The sequence below is a fragment of the Zalophus californianus genome, chromosome 2 (genome assembly GCF_009762305.2).
Source record: "Zalophus californianus isolate mZalCal1 chromosome 2, mZalCal1.pri.v2, whole genome shotgun sequence".
In the NCBI taxonomy this organism is placed as follows: Eukaryota; Metazoa; Chordata; class Mammalia; order Carnivora; family Otariidae; genus Zalophus; species Zalophus californianus.
Window position 1 is genome coordinate 160,934,332 of NC_045596.1, and position 24,989 is coordinate 160,959,320.

At 36.8% G+C, this 24,989-nt stretch overlaps 2 protein-coding genes across 2 annotated transcripts; one reads left to right on the forward strand and one right to left on the reverse strand.

The window, feature by feature from the left end:
• On the reverse strand, nucleotides 1-24,511 carry ATP6V1B2 (ATPase H+ transporting V1 subunit B2). Its single transcript, XM_027599096.2, has 14 exons — nucleotides 24,288-24,511; nucleotides 17,317-17,372; nucleotides 12,079-12,177; nucleotides 11,231-11,324; nucleotides 11,026-11,103; nucleotides 10,441-10,580; nucleotides 9,974-10,075; nucleotides 9,535-9,632; nucleotides 8,769-8,892; nucleotides 6,735-6,885; nucleotides 4,938-5,020; nucleotides 3,617-3,721; nucleotides 2,394-2,523; nucleotides 1-278 (listed from the first exon to the last, which is right to left on the reverse strand). Exons 1-14 carry the CDS (start codon nucleotides 24,421-24,423, stop codon nucleotides 139-141), a joined length of 1,536 nt encoding a protein of 511 aa, XP_027454897.1. The 5' UTR covers nucleotides 24,424-24,511; the 3' UTR covers nucleotides 1-138.
• Nucleotides 19,347-19,797, forward strand: LOC118356717 (60S ribosomal protein L31). Its single transcript, XM_035726140.1, has one exon. It carries the CDS (start codon nucleotides 19,365-19,367, stop codon nucleotides 19,740-19,742), a length of 378 nt encoding a protein of 125 aa, XP_035582033.1. The 5' UTR covers nucleotides 19,347-19,364; the 3' UTR covers nucleotides 19,743-19,797.
• Nucleotides 24,512-24,989: the final 478 nt, after the last annotated feature.

Consider the following 24,989-nt stretch of genomic DNA (forward strand, 5'->3'; position numbering starts at 1 on the left):
TTACCTAGTCTTTGTTTTTAATTACAGGGTAACAAGGTAAACTTCAACACAAAGATGGGGGAATGGGGGAGTGCACAAGGAATAAAGAAAACAGAACCAATATTTCACAAGTGTATCAAGCCAGCGATGAAGTAGCAGCTAATGCTTTGCAGAGTCTCGAGGGTAAAATTCACTCAGGGTGCTCTGAGGGATCCTCTTCAGCATTTCTTTGGGGAAGATTCGGAGCAGTTGCCAGCCAATGTCCAAAGTCTCATAGACAGTGCGGTTTTCATAAGGACCTTAGAAAAAATTGAAGTCGAATGAATAAAGGCAAACTACTTCCAACTTTTCAGTGTTATTATTTATTTCACTATATGACGACTGTGAGCATCAAGTATCACCAAAAAAAGAGAGAGAGACAGAGAGAGACACAAAGCAGTTAGGTCTCCTAACACTGGATGCAACCGAATGTGTAAAGTGAGGGTACAGAGAGTAAGTACCGTCAGGAATCAGAAAAAAGGGAGAGGCCTGCAGGCTAGAGGCAGTGAGCAATCTAGCATGTGTGGGACAACTCTGTGGACAACTGGGTAGGATCTAAATACCCGGAGCAATGGAAACTAGACCCAGTGTTTTGTCTATGGATTATTGAGAAATGCGCTTTTCCAGCAACAGAGGATGAACGTGAGGGAGGGTAGTACAGACACTTAGAAAACCTTAAAAGTCAACTGAACACCTTGAATAGGTCAGTTGTTTTCCAAAGTTGTTACTAATTATTTTTAGTAGTAGAGTCATTCTTATCCTGCAAATAAATCTGATTTCTTAACTAAGGAATCAGAGTGGCTGATTTCTGGGTTATATTCTCTACCAGAAGAACTTCATTTTTTATCTTTTTAAGGTATTATGGTTATGCACTAAAAAAATTATACATTATTTTTGGGGGTTTGATGTTACTAAGAAATGCATCAGATAAATAGAAGAGTATAGTGTGCGTGATGCATTATTCCAAAGTTAACATATCTGTGTTGAGCCCCACTGAGGTCAGAAATAGTTGCAAGGGAGACCAATCAAAACAGCTTGAAAATTGTACATGTGCTATGTAATGAAAACCGTTACAGCCTTTTTACTAGAGGGACAATCAATACAATTAGTAATAAATTTATTCTGGCAAATATCAGAGGGATAGAGGGAGTCGGGAAGAGTGGTGAAAAAGCTGGCACTAATGACCGAGATGATGGGACAAGGGTTTGGACTAGGCCTTAAGACTCAAAGTTGGTCAGAGATCAGTAGCTTTCCACATCATCCAAGAACCTGTCCAGATGAAGAATCTCTGGCCCCATCCAGTTCTACCGAATCAGAACCTGCAATTTAACAAGATCTCCTGTTGATTCAAAAGCATATTAAAATTTGAGAAACACTGGACTAAGGTACTGTAATAGAAATGAAACCAGAATAGGATATTCTAAATAAGAACAACAGAAATTGGTAAATATCTGGTCACTGGAGGATAAATGAATAAAGTTATAAATAATGCCCAATTACTGAGCTTGCGCTAAGTAAGACAATGCTCATGCAAGAGGTAGACAAACTGAAAAGGGAATTGCTAGGCAGGTAGTCAGCTTAAAAAAAACAACTTTGGGGGGCGCCTGGGTGGCTCAGTTGGTTAAGCGACTGCCTTCGGCTCAGGTCATGATCCTGGAGTCCCGGGATCGAGTCCCGCATCGGGCTCCCTGCTTGGCAGGGAGTCTGCCTCTCCCTCTGACCCTCTTCCCTCTTGTGCGCTCTGTCTCTCATTCTCTCCCTCTCAAATAAATAAATAAAATCTTAAAAAAAAAAAAAAAAAAAAAAAACTTTGGGTTCTGACCATGCTGAGCCTGAGGAGATGGCAGCATAAACAAAAGTATCCTAGTTGGCAATGTGGGATTTGGAGCTTCAGAAAAAGGATAAGGGTCATACACAGCAATTTAGTCAAGAGCAGAGGAAAAACGTCAAAGCTGGGGGAGAAAGGGGGAAGCAAAGAAAGAACAGGGAGCTAGACCTTTAAGAACATAAACAATGAAGGAGCAGGAAGATACAAAATTAGAAGAGGAGATGAAATTAAGTGAATCACAAAAGCCCCAAACTCCCAAAGCATGAGGAGATCATTGCAGAGAGGTGAGGAGGAAGAGGACCAGCAATGGAGGCAGCAGAGCAGAAGGCCAGGTGTAAGGAAGGAAAAAATTCAGATGGGAGCTAAATGGATAATGGACTTGAAGACAGAGGAAGGAGCCAGAGGGCTAAGTGCAAAAAGACATGACAGGCAGCTGGAAGAACCTCTTCTCTAATCAGAAGGAAAATCATGTAGAGATCAATGTAAATTCTCTCAGAGTGGGAAAGAAGTCTTCAAAATTTTGTTTGTAAAAAAATAGTCATCTTACCCTGAGCAATGAAGTTCCTCTCAAACTTCTGCAGAAATTCCAAGTAAAGAAGATCATCTGAGGTTAGGGCTTCTTCTCCAACAACGGCTTTCATGGCTTGTACATCCTTACCAATAGCATAACATGCATACTAAAGAGAAAAAAAATATTTATATGAACACAGATAAGATTTTATAAATGTTAAAAGTAATCTGGGCTATAAATTAAGAGTATTTCTGTAGCTATCTTCATAAGAGACCACAGAAGGAATTCTACGTTATTTACAAACAAAATTCACATAAAGTTCCTCTGAAATTATCAGATTTCATTATAAAGTAGTCTCATTGAGAAAGGAGTCTTCAGGCATGCAGTCCACAGGCACTACTAACACTAAAAAATATACTTCCTCAATATGTTAATGAGCTTGCATTTTATAGAGCATTTGGAAGTCAGAACTCATACCACAGAGAAATCCAACTCGAAGTTCAAGACAAATAATTGTGGTAGTAGATTTACATTTTTTACTTTAAGGTCAAAGGTACTTTTGTTTATTTGTGCTTGGTGTACAATCTCATACAACTACAGAAACCAAGGATTATGGGGCGCCTGGGTGGCTCAGTCGGTTAAGAGTCTGCCTTCGGCTGAGGTCGTGATCCCGAGATCCTGGGATTGAGCCCCACACTGGGCTCCCTGCTCAGTGGGGAGCCTGCTTCTCCCTCTCCCTCTGCCCCACCCTGCCGCTCGTGCTCTCTGGTTCTCTCCGTCAAATAAATATATAAAATCTAAAAACAAAAAACAAAAATGCTACAGAAACCAAGGATTTCATAGAATATATAAAGCTGTATCCCTGAGTGTTCTGATGATTGCTTAATTTCTTAAGTAAGAAATTCGAGTATCTTTTTAGGAATATTCTGTAATTATTATTATGGTTACTAATAAAAACCTAAAATGGCCTTATGGCTTGTTTTTAATTTAGAAACTATCTTGTATAGCATTAGATGTGGGTTTCAAGCAAATGATTTTTAATCTTGGTTATCAGCCTCTATCCTTATAAAAAAAAGAAGACTGGGTTTGGTTCTAATGAATGATTGTATCTTCCACATGTAACCTATACTAAAATTCTACTTGGATGGGGGATAAGTACAGTGATATGGGAGAAAGATAAGAGGTATAAGACAGCAAAAAGAATGGACCAAGAAAGGTGTTCATTTCTTTAAACACCACCCTTGAGAGGATATACATACCAGCTGGTTAGATACATCGGCATGATCCTTTCTGGTCATACCTTCTCCAATAGCAGACTTCATTAACCGAGATAATGAGGGCAGCACATTAATAGGTGGGTAAATCTTGCATAGAACATGAGAGAAAAAATACATTTAAGTACAAAATTCAAGATTTACCAGTAGTAAAGAAGCATTTTGAAGCTCATTATTATCCCTTAAATTACATAAAACTTCTATTTATTTCCTAGAGGAGTTCTAATATCTTCTCCTAGTTAGAAAATAAAGTGAAACTTCATGGCATAGTATTTCTTTTGAGAACCAAACTCAGAAAGTGAAGTCTCCAAAAAACAGTACAAGATGATACTGAAAAACTAGATTTTCAACATTTGCCTGGAGTATCAAATCTAAACAGCCTCTGAGCTCTGACTCATATATCACAAACCAAGTAAAAAGATTAACAGTAAGTAATTCCTCCTAAAAGCTGATATTAGAAGCCAGCATCTGTTACAGAACCATCAATCTTTTTTTGATTATTCAGTCATTTAAAAAAAAACATATCTTGTCATTTACCGACATGGATGGGCCTTGAGGGGATTATGCTAAGTGACATTAAGTTACACAGAAAAACATAAATACTATTATGATCTCACTTCTATGTGCAACCTAAAAAACCAAAATCCCATGAGTTTATGGATAGAGTAGACAGGTGGCTGCCTGAGATGGGGGCTGGGCAAATGGGTGAAGGGGGTCAAAAGGTACAAACTTCCAGTTACACAATGAATTAAGTCATAAAGATATAATCCAGAGCATGGTGACTATAGTACATATAATACTGTATTGCATATTTGAAAGTGGCTAGGTGAGTGGATTTAAAAGTTCTCATCATAAGGAAAAAGTATTTTGTAATTATGTATATTGATGGATGTTAACTGGACTTACAGTGATCATTTTGCAATATGTATCACTATAAAATCATTATTTTGTACACCTAAAGCTAATATGTCAATTATACTTCAATAAAAAAAAAAAAAAACGTATTTCTGTATTACTAATAAGATTGGTAGATATTATTATGGAATAGAATATCCCAAAAAGCTCTTTGAGACCACTGACTCCATTTTAAGGCACAATGAAGAAAAGTGGAAACTTAAATCTTAAATACTGGCACTCTTACAACAGGATCTTGGGATACAGAGACGACAATTATATAACCGTATGAAAACAAGCTGATATTTTCTAACAAAATAATTCCTAAGAGCAAAGTCAAAGTCACTAATCATTAAAGATTAACTGAAGAGTAGATGTGTAAGCTTTACAGCATTGCTTAAATGTCAAATACCTGTCTATTGTGCAGCTGTCTGTCCACGTAGATCTGCCCCTCTGTAATATATCCAGTCAAGTCAGGGATAGGGTGAGTGATATCTACCAGAGGAAGACATCTGACATTAGTTAAAGTGTCCATATCATATAAACAAATCACAGGAAGTCAGTGTGCATTACCTATAGAATTATATAAGACAGTGCTCTTTAAAGTAATTTTTTGTGATGACAGAAAAGTTCTGTATCTGTGCTGTCCAATATGGTAGCCCACCAGCCAAATGTGGCTATTGAGTATCTGAAATGCGGCTATTGTAAGCGAAAACTTTATTTCAAATTTTATCTAATTTTAATGAACTTTAGAATTCAAATAGCCAAATGTAGCTGGCGATTATCATATTGGATGGTTTCATTTACTGAGTTGCAGCAGTTAGACATGTACTGGCACATAAGGTAAATTAGCTACATTCAGAAAAAGTACCATTTCTCCTAGTTATTTCCCCCCAAAATATAAATAAAACTCCATTTTAAACACAAAGTTCTCTGGCAGAGGTTTGCCAATTTAACATATACTGAGAGAACTTCTTAGTTCATAAGCAAGTATAAGAATGTTAGATAAGCAAAACACCACTATGCAGGCAGCACCAAGAAAGTTCTACAAAGCAAGGCGTTTCTAAGTTGGTTAAATTACATAAAGTAATTTTATAGGTACTTTCTTGGAATAAAACATTTTCATGTCAGAGACAGTACAGTGTGAATTATGAATTCAGACTGTCTGGGTTCTAAAACTATCACTTCTTAACCTCAATAGATTACTTTACCTCCCTGTGACTCGGAGCAGAGCATTTACCTCAAAGTTGCTATGAGGATCAAATGAGGTAATATTTATAAAGCACTGAAAACAGTGCTCAATTACAGTGAGTTATTACTATTTCTGAAAATACCTTGTAAAATAGCTTTTTAAACACTGAGATCAGGACAAAAAAGCAGTAATAGAAGAGGACTACTGACTTTTTTCACCCCCGAGCATACACTCAAACAGGTACTGCACTGTGTGCTTTCACATGCAAAGTAAAACGGAGTCATTTTTAACCAGCCTCTGGTGATCACTCTGTCCTGAAAGTCCTGCAGCATTTACTATTTGTGCTCTTCATTTGGCACTTATGCTACTTTAACTTATTGGTGCATGTATATAAGAAATACCCAACTCAATCCAAAAAATCGAGTAATTTACATTAGAGAGTGAATTAAAGAAAAAAGAATTTCCTTATATCTGGATCAGTGTTCCACAAATAGCAGACACTCAATAGTAACCTAATAAATGAAAATTGAAAATTCTAATTACAAAGAAAATTGTTTTTCTTCTTCTACAAAAGGATGATTATTATGGGCAGTTTACAAATGAAAAATTTCATTTAGATACAAATCACCTAGTTAAGGTAAACTCTTAAAGGATAAATCCTCAAAAGAATTTCAACTCCAAAACAAATGAACACAGGGGAAAAAGGCAAACCAAGAAACAGACTCTTAACTACAGAGAAGAAACTGAGGGTTGCTGGAGGGGAGGTGGATGAGGGGATGGGTTAAGTATGTGATGGGGATTAAGGAGTGCACTTGTGATGGGCACCAGGTACTGTAAGTGATGAATAACTAAATTCTACACCTGCAACTAATATTACACTGTATGTTAATTGGCTGGAATATTAGTAAAAACTTGGAAAAAAAAAAAAAAGAGTTTCAACTCAAAAAGGTAAGATGTTCTCAGAATCAAGTCCTTACAATAATTACGTCTGCTATAATCCAAAGACCAAAAACTTACCATCATTAGGCATAGTGAGAATAGGGATTTGAGTAATGGAGCCATTTCTACCTTCCACTCGGCCAGCGCGTTCATATATTGTGGCTAAATCTGTATACATGTAACCTGGGAAACCTCGTCGACCAGGAACCTCTTCCCTGGCTGCTGAAACCTGACAGTAAATCAAGGAGGAGAATGTCACATACCAGAATATGAAAAGTAAAGCTTAGAATACATTTGCTTAAACATACCCAATTACAAAGTTTTGTAATTTTACTTTTAAATACTGTCTCTGGAAGATGATTTAAAAGTCTAGCAACACAAGTTCAGATTATTCTGCAACAAAAATGTTGACAATTGGGGACCAAAAGTTTTTTGCTACAATCATATCACCATAATGCAAATCTTTAATTAGTCTGCTAGAAAAAAAAATCTGCTTGCAATTTTATAAATCAAAGGAAGTTATTTTAAAACTAAGAGAACATTCTTAGTTCACAAGATCTATTTCATGCCATGAATCATGCCATTATTTATATAAGCCATATTTATGTAAAAAGGTCAAAAGAGAAGGAAATACATCCCAGGAATCATTTGATGCAGTTTACATATTTAATTTAATCCTCACAACAATCCTATGAGGAAGGTAATGCTGTTAACCCCAATTACAGTTGGGCTCAAGGGTCAGTTAAATAATTTCCCAAGATCACAGAGCCAGGAGTCCATTCATTGTGCAAAGTAAGAAAAGTTATAATTTATATTAGGTTATATATATTAATTATATATTATATATAATATGTAAATTATATTATATAATACATTAATATATAATGTTAATCTACAATCACCAAGAACCCTAAAGCATTAAGCCCAACTTTTAGGTGCTACTTTGGCACCTCCAAAAGAGTATGCTATAGCAGTGTTACTCAAAGTGTGGTCTGCAGACCAACTTTTATGAATGGGCAATGAGATAACACAAAGTAGGATAAGCATTTAAAAACTCTAATGGCAGGGCGCCTCGGTGGCTCAGTTGGTTAAGCGACTGCCTTCGGCTCAGGTCATGATCCTGGAGTCCCGGGATCGAGTCCCACATCGGGCTCCCTGCTCAGCGGGGAGTCTGCTTCTCCCTCTGACCCTCTTCCCTCTCGTGCTCTCTGTCTCTCATTCTCTCTCTCTCAAATAAATAAATCTTTAAAAAAAAAATAAAATAAAACTATATTATTAAAAAAAAAAAACTCTAATGGCAATCTGACAGAATAATTTTATGTCTGCTGAAATCTAGCGGAAAAAAAAAATCCCAGGCTTGTAAATTGTGTATCTTCTTTAAAATATGCACTTTTCTAATAACTCATTTTAATTTACTTTAGAAAACTACTGGTCTGTGATGGATGGAAAAAAACGTCCTTCCCTGAAAAAACACTGCAGCAGAGTGAGATATGGTGAGGGATCTCAGGGATTTTTAAGAAGCTAGATATTCATATAACATGTCCCTTCAGAAGCCTTTTTTCTTTTTTTCCCCTTCTTACATGTTTAAAAGAGTAACTTACTCAAGATTTCAGTAACTTGTATTACAATGAACACCCCAAACTTCTGGGTGGTACCTGCTAGAACATTTACACTGTTCCTAAATAAACACCAAGTTTTCTGAAGGAAAAAGTTCTAAAAAGGGTGCTGTCAGAGTATGCTCTTCATATATTTAAATACTAACATTATTAAAGATGAAATTCTGAAAAGGGTTAAAAATTGACAATCTGGACAAAGACAGAACATCCTGGGAGAGTAACTGAACAAAGAGCTTGCATCATTTGCTGCCTTTTAGAATCAAGTCTTAAATGCAGAGAGATGTGACAGTATGGTAACTAGGCTAATAATTTAAATCTCATCCTATAATCATTTCAACTAGGTTGACAGAAAAAAAGTTGTGTTCTCCTTTTCGATTAATTAAGGTGTTCTACTACTACATGAGTGGTGAAGCTTAAAAAACCATGATTACAGAAAAATGAAAACTTGTAAACAGACATAACTCTGAAAAGTGACCCATTTTGAGAAAAAGGTTACCTCTCGAAGTGCTTCAGCATAAGAACTCATATCTGTTAGGATAACCAATACATGTTTCTCACACTGATAGGCCAGAAATTCTGCTGTAGTTAGAGCCAAGCGAGGAGTGATAATTCGCTCAATACTGAAATGGAACATTAAATCCTTTGTTACTCCAATAAAAAGGCCAAAGACAAAACAACATGGTTCTGGAAATTATAGTCTCCCTTCAAAAGTTGTAAATAAATAGAGGAAATTTATTTAAGTTTTAAGTAAATAAATCAATTTATTTATTTTAATAAATAAAAAAGCAATTATTACTTAATAAGAATAACTTAAGTAAGCAGTCATGTTTTTTCATAATAAGAGCTACTTAATGCTACAAAGTTAGATTTTAGAAATGGGCCCACAATTTCTCAGGACTATATTCCTCTCAAAATTGAAAGAGAAAACAGGGAGGAAGGGAGGGAGGGAAGAAACATGGGAGTGGCTAGATTTCTTACTGAGTATGGTCTGGGTACTAGGTAATTTATATGTATTATCTCATTTAAAATGCACAATGACAGTACGGGATAAGTATTATCTGTTGTATTTTCTCAAAGAGAAAACTGAACTTCAGAGCCTATGTCAAGTAACCAGCAAGAAGTAGAGCTGAATTTAATTAAACACAGCTCTTCCATTCCTAGCCCCATGTTGCCTTCACTCTAACATTTCACTTCCCTTGTCTTAGGTAACATTTTTGGTCTAAAGCCTGAGTGAACAGAAAGAAACAGCTCTATTTACTTACGTTGGGTCATTAGCCAAGTTCAAAAAGAGGCAGACATTGTCCATTGAGCCATTTTCTTCAAAGTCAGATTTGAAGAACCGGGCAGTTTCCATGTTTACCTAAATAGCAATGATTTCATCAGTGCTGGGAGAAGAAAAATTCTCAGTATTTCTGATGAACGCTAATCTATGGATCTACATTGTTACTTCTTTTGAAGTTTCAAGTGTTCCCAAAGTTTCACAAAAGCCAACAGGTAAACAGCCTGCTTTGGGCATAAAGAAAATTATTCTCAAATTTTGCAGTCAAATGTTAAATTTTAATCCTGAGTTTACCCAAAATGCCAAGTTACAACTTCTCTGCCTAGAAATAAATCCAATGATGTATGTGTTGTTTTCTGCATTGTTCCAAAAAAATAAACAATCTTATATGTCATACCAAAATAGAAAAAAATTATACTTACACCCATAGCAGCAAATACAATTGCAAAATTTTCCTCACTGTAGTCCACTACATCTTTGGATTTCTTTACCAAACCAGCCTGGCGACAGATTTGAGCTGCAATCTGGTAAGAAGTACAAAAGAACTGAGCTGAAATTTAAAATAACATTTCTGCAACAAAATAACATTTATCCCAAACTTTTTGGAATTGCAATTATATAAATGGAATGATGTTCTAAAGGACTTTCCCCCAAAAAGCTACTTTGTACTTTTTGTAAAGATTTGTAAGAGTAAGCAAGAAGACAGAAATCGGCTTGGATAAAGATTCAATGTAGTCGGGAGTATATAAACAATAATACTAAGTATTGTTGAAAAGGGTACTGGATACAAGTGAGTATTGTTGAAAACCTTTTATTTGGCTTATTAACAGTGAAGCATTTAGAAATTCTCCCTTGTTAAATTTCACACCAAAGAGATCCTAGCTCTCACCTCATTGTGTGGTAAGCCAGCAGCAGAGAAGATTGGAATTTTCTGCCCCCGAGCAATACTGTTCATGCCATCTATGGCCGAAATGCCAGTTTGAATCATCTCCTCTGGATAGATTCGACACTGAGGATTGATTGGCTGGCCTAATGCATTTCCAAAAGAGAAAATTTTAAGACATTAAGACTATGACATATAAGCCATTTTTTTCTTCTCTTAAAAAATCAGTTATTTTTCAAAATCTGAAACCGTTTAAGAAAATTTCCCATTAGTCTTTTGTAGCCTCACAAAATATATGACGGCAGAACAAGTTCCTAAAATGAAATAAAGGTATAGCAAATAAGAGAAAAATCCTAATTTAGAAGCCATTTACATTTTAAAGCTATTTACATTTCAGATATACCAGTGATAATTTGTAATATCTTAACATATTTTACATAAAATTTTAAAATGATTTCTATTTATTAAATAATAAAGCAATTGATATGGACTACATTGGTTATCTACTTATATCACAAAAATCACTCTTTGACAAAGATATAAAACAGAGGCTATTTTCTTCAAAACACAGAAACCCATTTATCATCCTACCCATGATGTCAAGGAAGTCTTCAGCCAGTACAACAGGACCTCTGTCAATGGGTTTTCCTGATCCATTGAAGACCCGACCTGTGAAACAGTAACAAGATAGTACAGAGTGGACTATGGCTCAGATAGGTAATTTTTAAGAAAGACTCCATGGAAAAATGTTTAAAAGAAAACAGATCTCTGCCCTGAATGCATAACACCAATTTACCAAGCATATCCTCGGACACTGGTGTTCGGAGAATATCCCCAGTAAACTCACAGGACGTTTTCTTGGCATCTATACCTGATGTCCCTTCAAATACCTAGTGAGAAAGAGAAGTAATCAGAAGGGCAAAAGGAATTTAGATCATAAGTACTTAAGTACTATTTCTGTCTGTTCAGCCCATATAAAGTAAAACATTATTTTCAATATAATGAACAAAGAAATGTCCATGGTAATGAACCAAACTGCCAACCCCTAGATCAAGGATCATGACTCTAGTCTAACTCCACCAAGCTAAGAATGTTTTTTACATTTTTAAAGGGTTTAAGAAAAAAAAAAAGGAAAAGGAAGGAAGAAGGAGAGTATGCATCAGAGACCTTAGGTGGCCCCACAAAGCCTAAAAAATTTACTATCTAGTTCTTTACAGAAATCCTGCTGACCCTTGCTCTAGATTACTTTTTAAGGGAACATGTTATTTGAGAAAACTGGCATTTCCCATAATTGGTAACATTAAAAACTAGGTATTATAAGAGACAATTTAAAGAAACAGACTTAGATCTTGTTTTGGTTTCATCCCATAAGTTATAAATTCTGCCCTTCATCTACCTCCTTCCATGTGATTATCTGCTTTGTTTAAAAAAAAAAAAAAAGCCATTTACCAGGGGCAGTGGAGCTACTGGACTAGAATGTATATAGATGGCTAACATTTGGCAAGACAACAAGAAAAAATAATTTTTTTCTCCCCACAGCCAGTAATCAATCTCTAAAGACAGACTTACTCAATGATCTCTAGAAAAGACAAGAAGTGTTCCTTATTTTTGTTCAACTGGCCAGGTTGTGAAAGTGATGCTTACCTGAACCACTGCTTTAGAACCACTAACTTCTAGAACTTGCCCACTTCTCTTCGTGCCATCTGGTAATGTCAAGTGGACAATCTCAGCATATCTGGGAAACTATACCAGAAAAAATAAAGGATCAATAACCAATATGTAAAAGCTCCCCAAATTACCCTATATGCTCTATCTCTATCATAGCATGTATGCACATAAAACGTCCCCCACCTCGCCAAACCACACAGGTATATACTGAGAGTTTGTAACATCTTCAGGTAGTCTACGTCCTTAAAACACTTAGACTGGCACATATAATTTGGTAAACACAGCATAAGGTACAGAGAAAGGTCTTAAATCCATAAAACAGCAGCAATTTTTTCTCCTGTGTATAGGTTTTAAACTCTGAGACTAAATAAAGGCACAAAAATTACAATAACCACATTCCCACTACTCAGAACTGATGTTTGCTTCTGGGCTGTGTGTGTACTCACCTGTATGCTTGGTGGGGAGGGGGATAAAATGCCAATTAAAAATACAATAATCACTATTATAATAAGATAAATGCGCCCCCCTCAAATTCTCCTAACCAAATATATATTCCTCTTCCACTTTTACTATTTTAAAATGCAGGTTTCCAAAAATAGATTTTAGTGTTTTATTTACATAAATGGCAACATACTAAATATATCATCCTGCAACTTTTCATTTTCTTCACTTGATCTTATGTTTTAGATCCGTTATGGTACTATTTACCTCATTTTATCAACATAATCTATTGAAAAGCACATCACTACTTTGAGTGATGTGAAGGAAAATATCTCTCAATTAAAATATGGTGAACCACTGATTGTAAAACTCTTGATTATGGAGATGGTAACATGTGAACAAATGGGCATCTTAGAATTAATGTTAAAATAAAACAAATGTAGTTAAAATCAAATGACACATTTTATTTAAGTAGTTCTCTAACAGTGGAGTTCAAGGTTGTTCCAAATTTAGGGTATTACAAACATGCTACAAAAGCATTCTTGCATGCGGCTCCTCAGGCCAAGTGTGTTTTCCCCAAGGTATTTGGTTACCAAGTCGTGAGCTACATACAGGCTGTGCCCATTATGTAAATATTCAAATTACTCTGCAAAGGAATTGTATTAATTTACAATCTCCCTAGCAGTGTACAAAATCATCTTTTCCCTATAGCTATGCCAATCCTACATTATTGAACTTTAATTTTTGCCATTTTGTTAAAGTAAAAATAACATCTTTTCAACTTGTATTTTCCTAATACTTCTAATACTAAACAGCTTTTCATGTTCACTGACAATTCAGACTTTATTACCTATGACTGGCTTATATCTCTTCTTCACTTTTCAAATGGATCTGCTTTTTCTTTAATGTGTAGGAGCTTTATAGATTCTGGATATTAACCCTTTTGTAAATATGTGCTTCCACTCTGTATCTTGCCTTTTAATTTTGTTTATGGTATCTTATCACAAAGAAGTTTCAAAACTTTTTAAGTAATAAAATGACTTGTCTTCCTTTATGATTTGTGCCTTTTGTATCTTGTTTAGGAAAACCTTCTAATTTAAATTCATACAAATGGTTTTCGATTTTGTCTTCTAATAGGTTCTTTAGGTTCAGGCCTTTAATCCAACTGGCTTTATTTGTGGTATGCAGTTTTATTTTTCTCATTTTCATTCTTTTTCATATAGAAAGCCAATTACCCCCCAATAATATTTGTCAAGCAGCACATGTCCCCTGTTGACTTGTAACGCTGCTTTTACCATTTACCAAGTCACATATCCAGTATGACAAGAATTGGTTTCAGGGTGCTTAATTTTGCTCCACTGGTAACAATTGCTTTGCCTGCACCAAATCTTTAACCTTAATTCTCTATCACTGATTCTGTTGCCTGGTGGAACCAATATATTTACCACTCTGAGTCTTTTCATTCATGAACATGGAGTCTTCATTTATTTTAAGTCTTCCTTGATGTCTTTCAACAAAGTTTCATGGTTTTCTGTAAATAATGAATTCTGGCATATACAATACTCCTGATTTCTGTAGACTGATTCTCGTATCCAGCAACTCTGTGTTACATCATTGTTTCTAATAGTTTGCCCACTGAATGACTTGAGTCTTAGTTAACTGTTATCACCAAGAAATGATGACAGCTGTGCCTTTTCCCTTCCAATACCTTTATACCCTTATTTCTTTTTTCCCACAGCACTGGTTAGGCTCTAAGTACAAAGATGGAGAGTGGTGGTAACAACCATGCATCCTCCTCTTGTTTCTGATTTATATGAGAATGTTACCAGAGTCTCTTCTTAAGTATGCTGTCTGCTATAGGTTATGGTGGGTATCTTTTAAGAGGTTAAAAGTTTGTTCTACTACTCTTTATTTCCAAGAGACCTTTTCTTTCTTTTTTTTAAGAAATGAGTAACTTTATCAGATACTATTTATCAAGAAGACCATAAGCTCTTTCTAGTTTAATTTATGAATGAGCTGAATTAAGCTAAGTTACTGATATATTTCCTAACATCAAATCATCTTTGTATTACTGGGATAAATTCTATTTTGTCATAATTCTACTGATTTTTTTTACATAATTATTTTTGCTAATTTCCAATACATGAGCATACTTTTATTAAGAACTTTGGAATCTATGCTTATAAGTGAGGATAACTGTCTTTCTTCTTTTCTAGAACCACCCTTTGTCTGGTTTGGAAATTAAAAATATGCCAATTTCAGGGACACCAGGGTGGCTCAGTCGGTTAAGTGTCTGCCTTTGGCTCAGGTCATGATCCCAGGGTCCTGGGATCAAGTCCTGCATCAGGCTCCTTGCTCAGCAGGGAGCCTGCTTCTCCCTCTGCCTGCCACTTTCCCTGCTTGTGCTCATTCTCTCTCTCTGACAAATAAATAACATCTTAAAAAAAAAAAAAGGTAAGCCAATTTCATAACAAGAAATGAGTAGCAGTCTCCATCTTCTATTCTGACACAATTTGTGTAAGATTATCTATTCCTTCATCTTTTAAGTTAAAAAGACACTCTAAATCTGGTGTTATAAAACCATTCCTACAACTACATATAATTTATTTACCAGTTTTTCCTCAGCTGGAGACTTTTTGAACACTCTTAAAGTTACTTCCTCAAAGATGTTTTCTAAAGTCCTTCTCTTTACTGACTCTCATAGCACCCCACACTTAGCCTTCATAGCACTTACTAAATAGATACGTGTTTATCTGCATATTTGCTTCTCCCCTTCATGATGCTCCACTGGGGGGAAGACCCATTTTTCCCCATCATATCTTCTGTTCTGAGCTCAGTGCTTAACATAATTGAAACGTGAATATTTTGGGGGCACCCGGGTGGCTCAGACAGTTAAATGCTGACTTCAGCTCAGGTCATGATCTCAGGGTCCTGGAATTGAGTCCTGTGTTGGGCTCTGCTTGTCCCTCTCCCTCTGCCCCTCCCCCTGCTCATGTTCTCTCTCCCTCTGCTCTCTCAAATAAATAAAATCTTAAAAAAAAAAAAGAAATGCAAATATTTTTGTTTTCAGTAACATATTTACTAACAAAAAAGTTTCAAGTTCCTAAAATGTGAGCCAAAAATATTATCTAAAAAAGACTATAGGAAAAAAAAATAAAAGGATAAAGAAAAACAAAAACAAAGAAAGCTTCCTATCTTTTCCTCAAAAATAAAAGCGTAGACTCCCCTCTTTCACAAGACATTTAATGGGCACCTGCCTAAACCTTGTACAAACTGAGTGCACTATATTGAGACTTTGAATCAAATTGTAGACTAGTATGAGACTGGCTTGAGGTAAATTTGTTACGTTTAATCCTGAGGTTAATTTGTATAGGTACCTTTGTCATGCTTAGTAATATAATCTTAGTATAAAACTGAAGAGACAATGCATTTTGCCCTTTGTTTTATGAAATGTTTTTCCATTTATTTTCTGCTTCCAGAGGGGTCACATGCCAAACATATTTCCATCATTACTTTTCTCAACAAACTAGTAATTGTGTGCCTTTCCCCTAAACCACCCCAACATCAACCAGTATATAATTATTGTTCTAGAGAGCAAACTATATAAATTATTTTCTCTGAAGATATTTTGATCATAGAGCTCAGGTAGGAGGCTTTCCCTAGGGTATTCAATTATGGTCTATATTCTATGTCACTTTTTCTATGATAACAGTAATAGTGTTTATAATTCTTATGTATAGGTGTAGCTAAAAAACCAATATATAACTAAACATGCTTACAACAAACTAAGTAAAAAACTGTTCTTTGCTTTAGGTTTAGGGTTTAGAGATAGGTTTAGGGTTTTAATCACTGTTGAGATAATCTGTTCTTGTTTATTTGTTACTTGAATACCAGTGTCAGGCCCTCAAAGATAAAAGTAACTTTGTTTATTCACTCAAAGACCTTAAAATTTATTAAAAAAAGACAAATACTATTAACAAATAATTATAATACATGGCAGTCTATGACAAGAACCATAAGATACCATATAGCTATACAATAACCTATAGGTTATAAAACACACTCATATATTATTGTTTTTCCTCAGTAAACCTATGAGGTAGGATTGACCCCCCCCCCAAAAAAAATTTTTTTTTTTTAATTTTGCAGATGAGCTATTCTAACAGAATCCATAGTTGATCCACTACTGGAATCCAGTCTTCTGACTTTTGATTTAAAACTTGTCCCTGGGGAACCTGGGTGGCTCAGTCGTTAAGCATCTGCCTTCATTCAGCTCAGGTCATGATCCCGGGGTCCTGGGATCTGCATCGGACTCCCTGCTCAGCAGGAGGCCTGCTTCTCCCTCTCCCAGTCCCCCTGCTTGTGTTCCCTCTCTCACTGTGTCTCTCTCTGTCAAATAAATAAATAAAATCTTTAAAAAAATATAAAATATAAAATAAAACTCGTCCCCTGGGTGCCTGAGTGGCTCAGTCGTTAAGCGTCTGCCTTCAGCTCAGGTCGTGATCCCAGGCTCCTGGAATCGAGGCCCGCATCGGGCTCCCTGCTCCGCAGGAAGCCTGCTTCTCCCTCTCCCACTCTCCCTGCTTGTGTTCTCTCTCTCGCTGTGTCTCTCTGTCAAATAAATAAAATCTTTAAAAAAAAAAACTCGTCCCCTATACAGCGCTGACATTCAGACCAAAAAGTGGGTTAAAAATCATAACTAAGATTTAAAGTGTATTGAACAGGACTTAATGCCATGTTTTTACATAAATGGTTAAATGATCACAGGATTACCTTAACATGATCTAAGATCACTAGTGGACCATTGACTCCTGATACTGTCTTGTATGCTAGAAAGAAACAGAAGAATCACCTTTAGTCAAACAGGACAACAACCTACAATTACCTCTGTAGTTATTACCAAAAAGCTCGTCTCTCTATGGCACCTATTATAATATGGAGCACTCAAACAAACAGTTACAAAATTTAATTGAATTTATAAAATATACCTGTGTGTGTACAACTTTTCATTACCCACCTTCATCCAACCAAAAACATTTTGCCTTATTATTATTATTTTTTAACATTTTGCATTCTTACTGTAAGTCACTTTGTTTTAAGGACCCAGAATACAAAAACAAAGAAGGCACACAAGGGCAGAGTCCTTTCAAGAGTTCCCAGTTTTATATGGAGAAGGGGTAAGAGTTAAGGGCTGGCTGTAACAGAGGTATACAGAGGGTTTGTGGGAGCAGAGGAAAAACCTAGCAGAAGTTCTTACCTAGAAGAGAAAAGGAAATGCTTTAAAGAAGAGGTGGCACTTAGCAAAGTAGATAAGGCAAAGGAAAGCCTCAACAACTTTAAGCACAAGTGACAAGACTCACAAAGGCAATGTGAGAAACTGTCAACTGTGAGGTAAAAAGCCATAATTAAATGTCATAAAAACTACAGGGAAAAGAGCTTTAAGAAGAGGGGAGTGGGCAATGGAATGAAAGGCCAGAGGTCAAATAAGATCCTTATAAAAAAAAAGTCAAATGTTACTGTCAGTTTAGAGGCTTCTATTTTCTACTGCAAATTATTCTCTAGGAATAAACTACCAATCTATAAGGCTCTATTCAAATCCTTCATTTTAGAAGGAGATAGTTATCCTGCAACCCTACCACACCTACAAACATGTCAAATGTAATGTTAATTAGGTATAAAACAGAACGCTCAGAAGACAGTAATTCTAACGTCAGAATTAACTAAATTTCATAACCAGAACAGCTGAAAAAAAATAAATGAAGAAAACTTACTACAAGGCATTGAATATGTTGTAAGAAACTGTCAACTAATTGAGATTTTTTTTCACTTTCATGATTTCTTGTGAGGTCTTGGGACAGACATATCTGGCACAAATGTAGACTCCCAAGAATGAGGAAACCATTTAATATATCTAGCCTGTCTACTCAAGGGGCTTAAGAACTTAAAAACAGGAAGCAAGTGCCCTGGTACAAATGCTGCGAGCAGGAAAGCACCATCAGGGGCACTTACTTGTCATTCATGCTCATAGGACATTTAAACCTGATACCAAATATTTGCCTGAATATCTGTAATTGTAATTATCTCAACAGAGACTCCCAGATGACTTTTTTAACCTTAGATAATAAAAGGCAAGTCACAAATTTAAAGACTTAAGTTACTTGAATGGATAGTAATGTAAAAGAATTAATCATTTATTCCCTTTATAGAAAAACCTCAGCTGTCACACTTATTTTTATGAAAATCTTCCCCATTCTATGAAAATAAACTAATACTCTTAAAAATAATTCCTACCCCTTAAAAATTTGTTGTTCTCATTTTTACTGTGTTCAAACATTCAATTTTTCAATCACTTTCTAAAATTGCTCAGTAGAAATGCAGAAGGAGCTACATTTGAAACATGTTTTCTCAGAATCCAGTTTTTAAAAATATAGAAACAACATCTCAAAACCTTCACTTAGAATAGTCAGGGATAGGAGGAGGGTGTGGGCTGGTGGGATTGGGGAGAGGATCTAGTTTTGAGATTTAGAAGCAATTGTTCTGAATAAAATGTAACCAACAAAATCCTTCAGGTTCTGAAAATTCTCTCTACTTTTTCCACCATGATTTTCACCTCCTTTAACTTTAGCCTCTACAACAAAGATGCCTCAGACTCTCATGTTTAAATTCAAGCTCATTTAAAATTATTAAGTTTTGCCAGTCACAAGCAAAAGCATGACCAAGAAAAAGAAACACTAGTCATTGTTTTTGCGGGAAACAGTGAATCAAGCTGACTTTTATTAAGATTCTACTTCATCAGCTTTTTCCAACCAGGGCCCGGCAGAATGGCTCCCGCGAAGAAGGGTGGCGAGAAGAAGAAGGGCCGTTCTGCCATCAACGAAGTAGTGACCAGAGAATACACCATCAACATTCACAAGCGCATCCATGGAGTGGGTTTTAAGAAGCGTGCCCCTCGGGCACTCAAAGAGATCCGGAAATTTGCCATGAAGGAGATGGGAACTCCAGATGTGCGCATTGACACCAGGCTCAACAAAGCTGTCTGGGCCAAAGGAATAAGGAATGTTCCATACCGTATCCGCGTACGGTTGTCCAGAAAACGTAACGAGGATGAAGATTCACCAAACAAGCTCTACACACTGGTTACCTATGTACCTGTCACCACTTTCAAAAATCTACAGACAGTTAATGTGGATGAGAACTAATCGCTGATTGTCAAATAAAGGTATAAAACTGCAAAAAAAAAAAAAAAAAAAAAAAGATTCTACTTCATCAAAAACAAGTCTCTAAATTTGCAATGTATATAGCCTTTAAAAAGCCTATAAATAACCATTCAAACTGATTAATACCTACACCACCAATATACATTTAATAAGTACTTGTCAGGAATTCTCACTTAATCTCCATAAAAGATCTATGAGTTAACTAATATTCCAAGTTTTAGAAGAGAAAAATGACACTCAGAAATCAAGTAACTTGCCCAAGGATCTGAACTTGTACAGTCTGGCTCCAAAGTCACTTGTTCTTTTAACTCTGTACTGCAGCTCAAATTCCAAAACTCAACTCGTTATTTTTTGTGGCCTGGTACATTCTTGTAATTATTTGCAAGACTTACGTAGCTATACTACTCAATAATTTCAAGAGTCTGCAACTTTAGCTATGAAAAAGTAAGCTATTTTTACTATTCAATGCATTGCAGCTCAAATTCCAAAACTCAACTCATTATTTTTTGTGGCCTGGTACATTCTTGTAATTATTTGCAAGACTTACGTAGCTATACTACTCAAAATAATTTCACGAGTCTGCAACTTTAGCTATGAAAAAGTAAGCTATTTTTACTATTCAATGCATTGGACAGTATTTCCCTTGTGTCTACATTTTGTCACTACTGCTTTGTCACTACATTTGTCACTACAATCTTTCTCTAATGGGAGTATAGCCACTGGAAGAGTTTTTAAGCAGAAAAGGGAGAATCTAATTACTATTGCTTACTTCAGCAGTTTCCCTTCACTGCAAAACACACATACAAAAAAATGCAAGGAGACTACTTCGGATACAAATCAGAGCTTAAGCAACATGCATGCTTGCAAATTAAACTGACATACACAAACTGAACTAATAAATGTTATAACCCAAACCCAAATAAAAATATCACCAAACTTTACATTCGGTGAGTGCTTCACACTTACACAGAATGTCTTCAGATAGGTTACCTCATTTCAGACTCACAAAATGCTGGGAGATAGGCAAGGCTGATATACCCACTCAACACTTAAAGAAACTAAGGCTCTGAGAAATTTATTACTCAAGGGGAGAACAAGACTTAGAACTGGGTTTTTTGTTTGTTTGGCTTCCCCCTACCCCTAATTCTAAGGTTGGTATTCTAGGACCTTATAATATTTCTGAACTTAGTCTCCAATATAATTAAAAAATATAGATGACAGAGCTCCTAATATTTGGATTACAAACAGGTATTAAAAGGCAGTTTGTATAGCAACTATAGCTCTCTTCCATGGTAATAAAATTATTTAAAAAAATACAAGCAAAGAAAATATCAAACACCATTTAACTCTAAACAGTTATTTATCCAGCCTTCCTCACCATTATCATTAACAGCCCAAAGCAGAGAGAACAGTTTCAAGAAAGGCTGCCAAAGACATTAAGCTACTCTTCTAAAAAGTCAAAACCCATTCACAAGTTATATAAACATTTCTATTTACCAAAATAATGAACACTCTTCTTATGAAAATTTCCAAATGAATAAGAAGTTAGATCCACAGGGGATATTCAGAACTTCTGACAATACTGACACGTGTTTACGTTACATGGTGAACATATTTTACAACCAAAAAGTTACATCTCTGATCTGAACTATCAAGCAGGCAATAAATATTTACAGAGTATTTTTCAAAACCAAAATCTACAAAGGTTTTAAGCAGCACATATTTTGTCAGATGACATCCTCTTCCTCCTGCAAGATATGAGATTGTTCAACACTAGTAACACCACTTAATGATTGTGAAATTTTCAAAGAGAAAAGTAGACAGTCATTGCACAAGAGATCCAGTACTCTAGCCTCCACCTTATTAGCAAAACAAAAACCTCCCCCCAGCAATCATCTATTGTGCAAGAACAGTAGAGACCCACACCCTGACAGGTAGGCAATGAGGGAGAGGTTCTAGAAAAAGTAGGCCTATGATTCCTTTTCATTGAGGCTACACCTCTGCTTTATGAAATAAGAAACTTAAGGTCAGTTCTAATCTAAGGTCTCAAGAACAATGGAAATTATCTAATTCAAAATGTTCAGTGTCAAAAAGTTCAATATATATTACTGAACTTTGATCAAAGTTTAAACAACAATTAAGTTTTCTTTCCTTGTGAATTTAGAAATTCAACTAAAGTGCTCAAGATTACTTTAAGGCTGCATATCTCATTTTCCATTTCTTGTTAAAAGACCCGGTATCGTGAAGTTGTTTTAAAACAGGATCCAATTTGTACAGCAGTACTGCCAGTATTATCAGTCCCATTCCTTCATTCAAAAGCACACATTAAATAACTACAATAACATACCACCTAAGATGGTATGATCAATCTTTAGAAAAATTAAGAGGTTAATCAGTATTTATTCAGAGGCAATTAAAACTGTGGGGCTAGAATCAAGAATGTGGCAATATAAAAGGATGATATTCAAATGTAGTTAGCTGTTAGTCTAAGAATGGTATCATTTACGCTTTTTAGAATAACCCGGGTACAGAAAAGTAACTCAACCAAGTGTCCCAACTCCCTACTCTGATTCCAGCCACATTAAGAATCTACTAAACTATTAGAACAAGGGGTTTAACGCAAGTTATAAAACAATCACAAGACACCTTCTATGTGTCAAGCACTGTGCTAGGCACTGAGGATACAAAAAGGATTCCTGAGGTCAGTTTTAAGCATTATATTGCAACAACTTTGTCAGGAGGGATCTCATCTGGAATTCTTTAGCCACTGGGCTAAGCACACAAAGAATACTGAAAAAGCATACTCATCTCCCTTAAGGGTTAACAATCATGGAGTACTCTTGAAACAATTATTGCAGTTGATACTCTTCGAATTGACATAGAATGAGTAATTGTATGGAAACTGACTACTGCACCCTTATAATCTTATAATCTTTTCCTAGAAGCACCAATTATGTCTGTCTACCCAAAGAAAAGCAAAGCATGCAAATGCAATTCATAAAAGAGAATGTGAATTGTTAGGTATAAAATTGTCAAAAATCTATAGAATCTGTTAATTTCCTGAAACATTTACTTCAGCTTATATAAACCTCCAATAGGCAGTCTCAGATAATTCAGATAATTCCCACTGTAAAAAGCACATCTCAGCAAACCACGGAATCAACTGTGTTTTCCTTCTTCCTCACACTGCAGTGCTGTCATATGACCTAGTGACAGATCAGGATGGGATTAGTCAGACTGGAGGGTGGCTAGACTGAAACCCTTCATCTGAAGTTCTTTTTAACCAATGAGCCACCCACAAACAGGCATTCTGGCAACTAACCAGTGCAAACATAGTCTCACCACCTGGGGAAACATCAGCTTTCCCAAGTTTTAAAAAGAGTCTATTTCCAGGGCTCAATTCCGAAGGAAGCTGTGAAGAGATCTGGTGCTACACAACTGTACTGTTTAGTAAATAAAATAAAAAAAAAAAAAGGCATTTCTTTTGGAACTACTGGGTAGTCCACTAAAAACCTCATTAAGACAGGTTTTGTTTTTTTTTTAATAATCACAACACTTAAACATGCATATGATATTATTTTGCACATAATATTATATAATATGGGCAAAGCTACTCGGCTTCCCCAAGATAGCCTTGCACTTAATTGTGTTAGGTTTAACTCCTCAGTAAATGAAGAGACAATGGTAAAAAAAGGACCAGCGAGAATTAAATGGAATTTTAGAGGCGCTTGCTGGCTCAGTCGGTTGAGCAGGCGACTCTTGATCTCAGTGAGTTCAAGCCCCGTGTTGAGCTCCACGCTGGGCGTGGAGCCTACTTAAAAAAGGGGGGGGGATTTTAGTTTCTGCTCTGCCAATAACTGTTTAAAGTCTGGCAAGTCCTGTCCCTCCCAGCACCTTAAGCTTCCCACTGTAAAATGAGAGGGTTAGAGTAGATGACCTGCAGGGTACTTTTCAGCTGTAGCTTCTCTGATATCAAGGTGTCCTCCTGTGGAGCAGCCCCTCCACAGAACATCTCCCTCTGGCTGCGGGCCTGACCATCAACGAAAGGCCAGACCACGTCAGCGTTGGCACTACATAGTCTCCCTCGGAAGGAACTCCTGACCAGCCCTGAAGATCTACACTGGTGGAAGGAGATGGGAAGGGGCGTTCCCTCGACCCCTACAAATCCATTTGAGGTCAGGGAATGATTAAGATTGAAGTGACAAGAAGCGGCCCTCCTTTAAAGACAAGAAGCAAGAGCGCAAGTGTCCCCCAGTCTAGGGAAGTTGGAGAGGACGCGGCAATAGCCAGGAGCCCACCAACCCCAGGAAAAAGTTCTCGTCGATGCTCTTGCCCTCAGCCCACCTATGTTACGAAAACATCAGATAAATCAAATACACTCAAATCTCCTTCTAGAGACAGACTGAGTCAGAGTAGGTGGGATGAGAGAGGGAAAAATAAATGCCCCCTCCCCCGCTAAGCAGGTGAATAGAAGCAAGAGACTTAGCTAAGGAGCAAGACAGGATTTGTCTTTTCTCTGATACTCACTGAGGCGAGGCTGGGAAAGGTAGTTCCGGCTAACTGCCAGCGCTTGCTCCCGAGATCCCACCACAGGCCCACTGGTGGGCACGGGTAGCTCGGGTGCGGCCCCGTTCACGATCCCCCGCATTGCCCGCAGCGCCATCTTGTCTCCTCCGTCCCGACTGGCCCCGCAGCCGCGCCGCGCAGGCGCAGATATAGCAGGGGTGGCCTGTGCCCCCGGCTCCGCCCACGCGCGCGGCGAAGCCCCGGCCCGCCCCGCCCCTTAGCCGCTCACCTCCCGCAGCCTCGTGACTCGGGTTCCGCGTGGGCGGGGCTGAGTCCGCGCACTGGCGAAAGGAGCTGACCAGCGTGCTGCGACGGAAGGCGCTGGGCCAGGGACAGAAGAGAAGCGTTAAGAGGGTCCCAGATAGAAAGGCAAGACTTAAGAAAGAGAAGAAAGAGGAAAAAAGGATGCGCATGAAGGGAGGGAGGGGGAAGAAAGGCGAGCAGGTACAAGAAAAGGTCAACTGGTGTCCATTTTCATGACAATGAATGAAGAAAACTCTGAAAGTTCTGAAAAAGCACTTTGAAAAACAAACATTAAACCTATTCTAGTTATTAACATAGGGCACTATGTGCCATCATTTCTTGCACTTTACTATCTTCCTATCCAATTTATTCACTTATGTATCCATTCAAAAAACATATAGTGGACTATTTAGGGCGGTG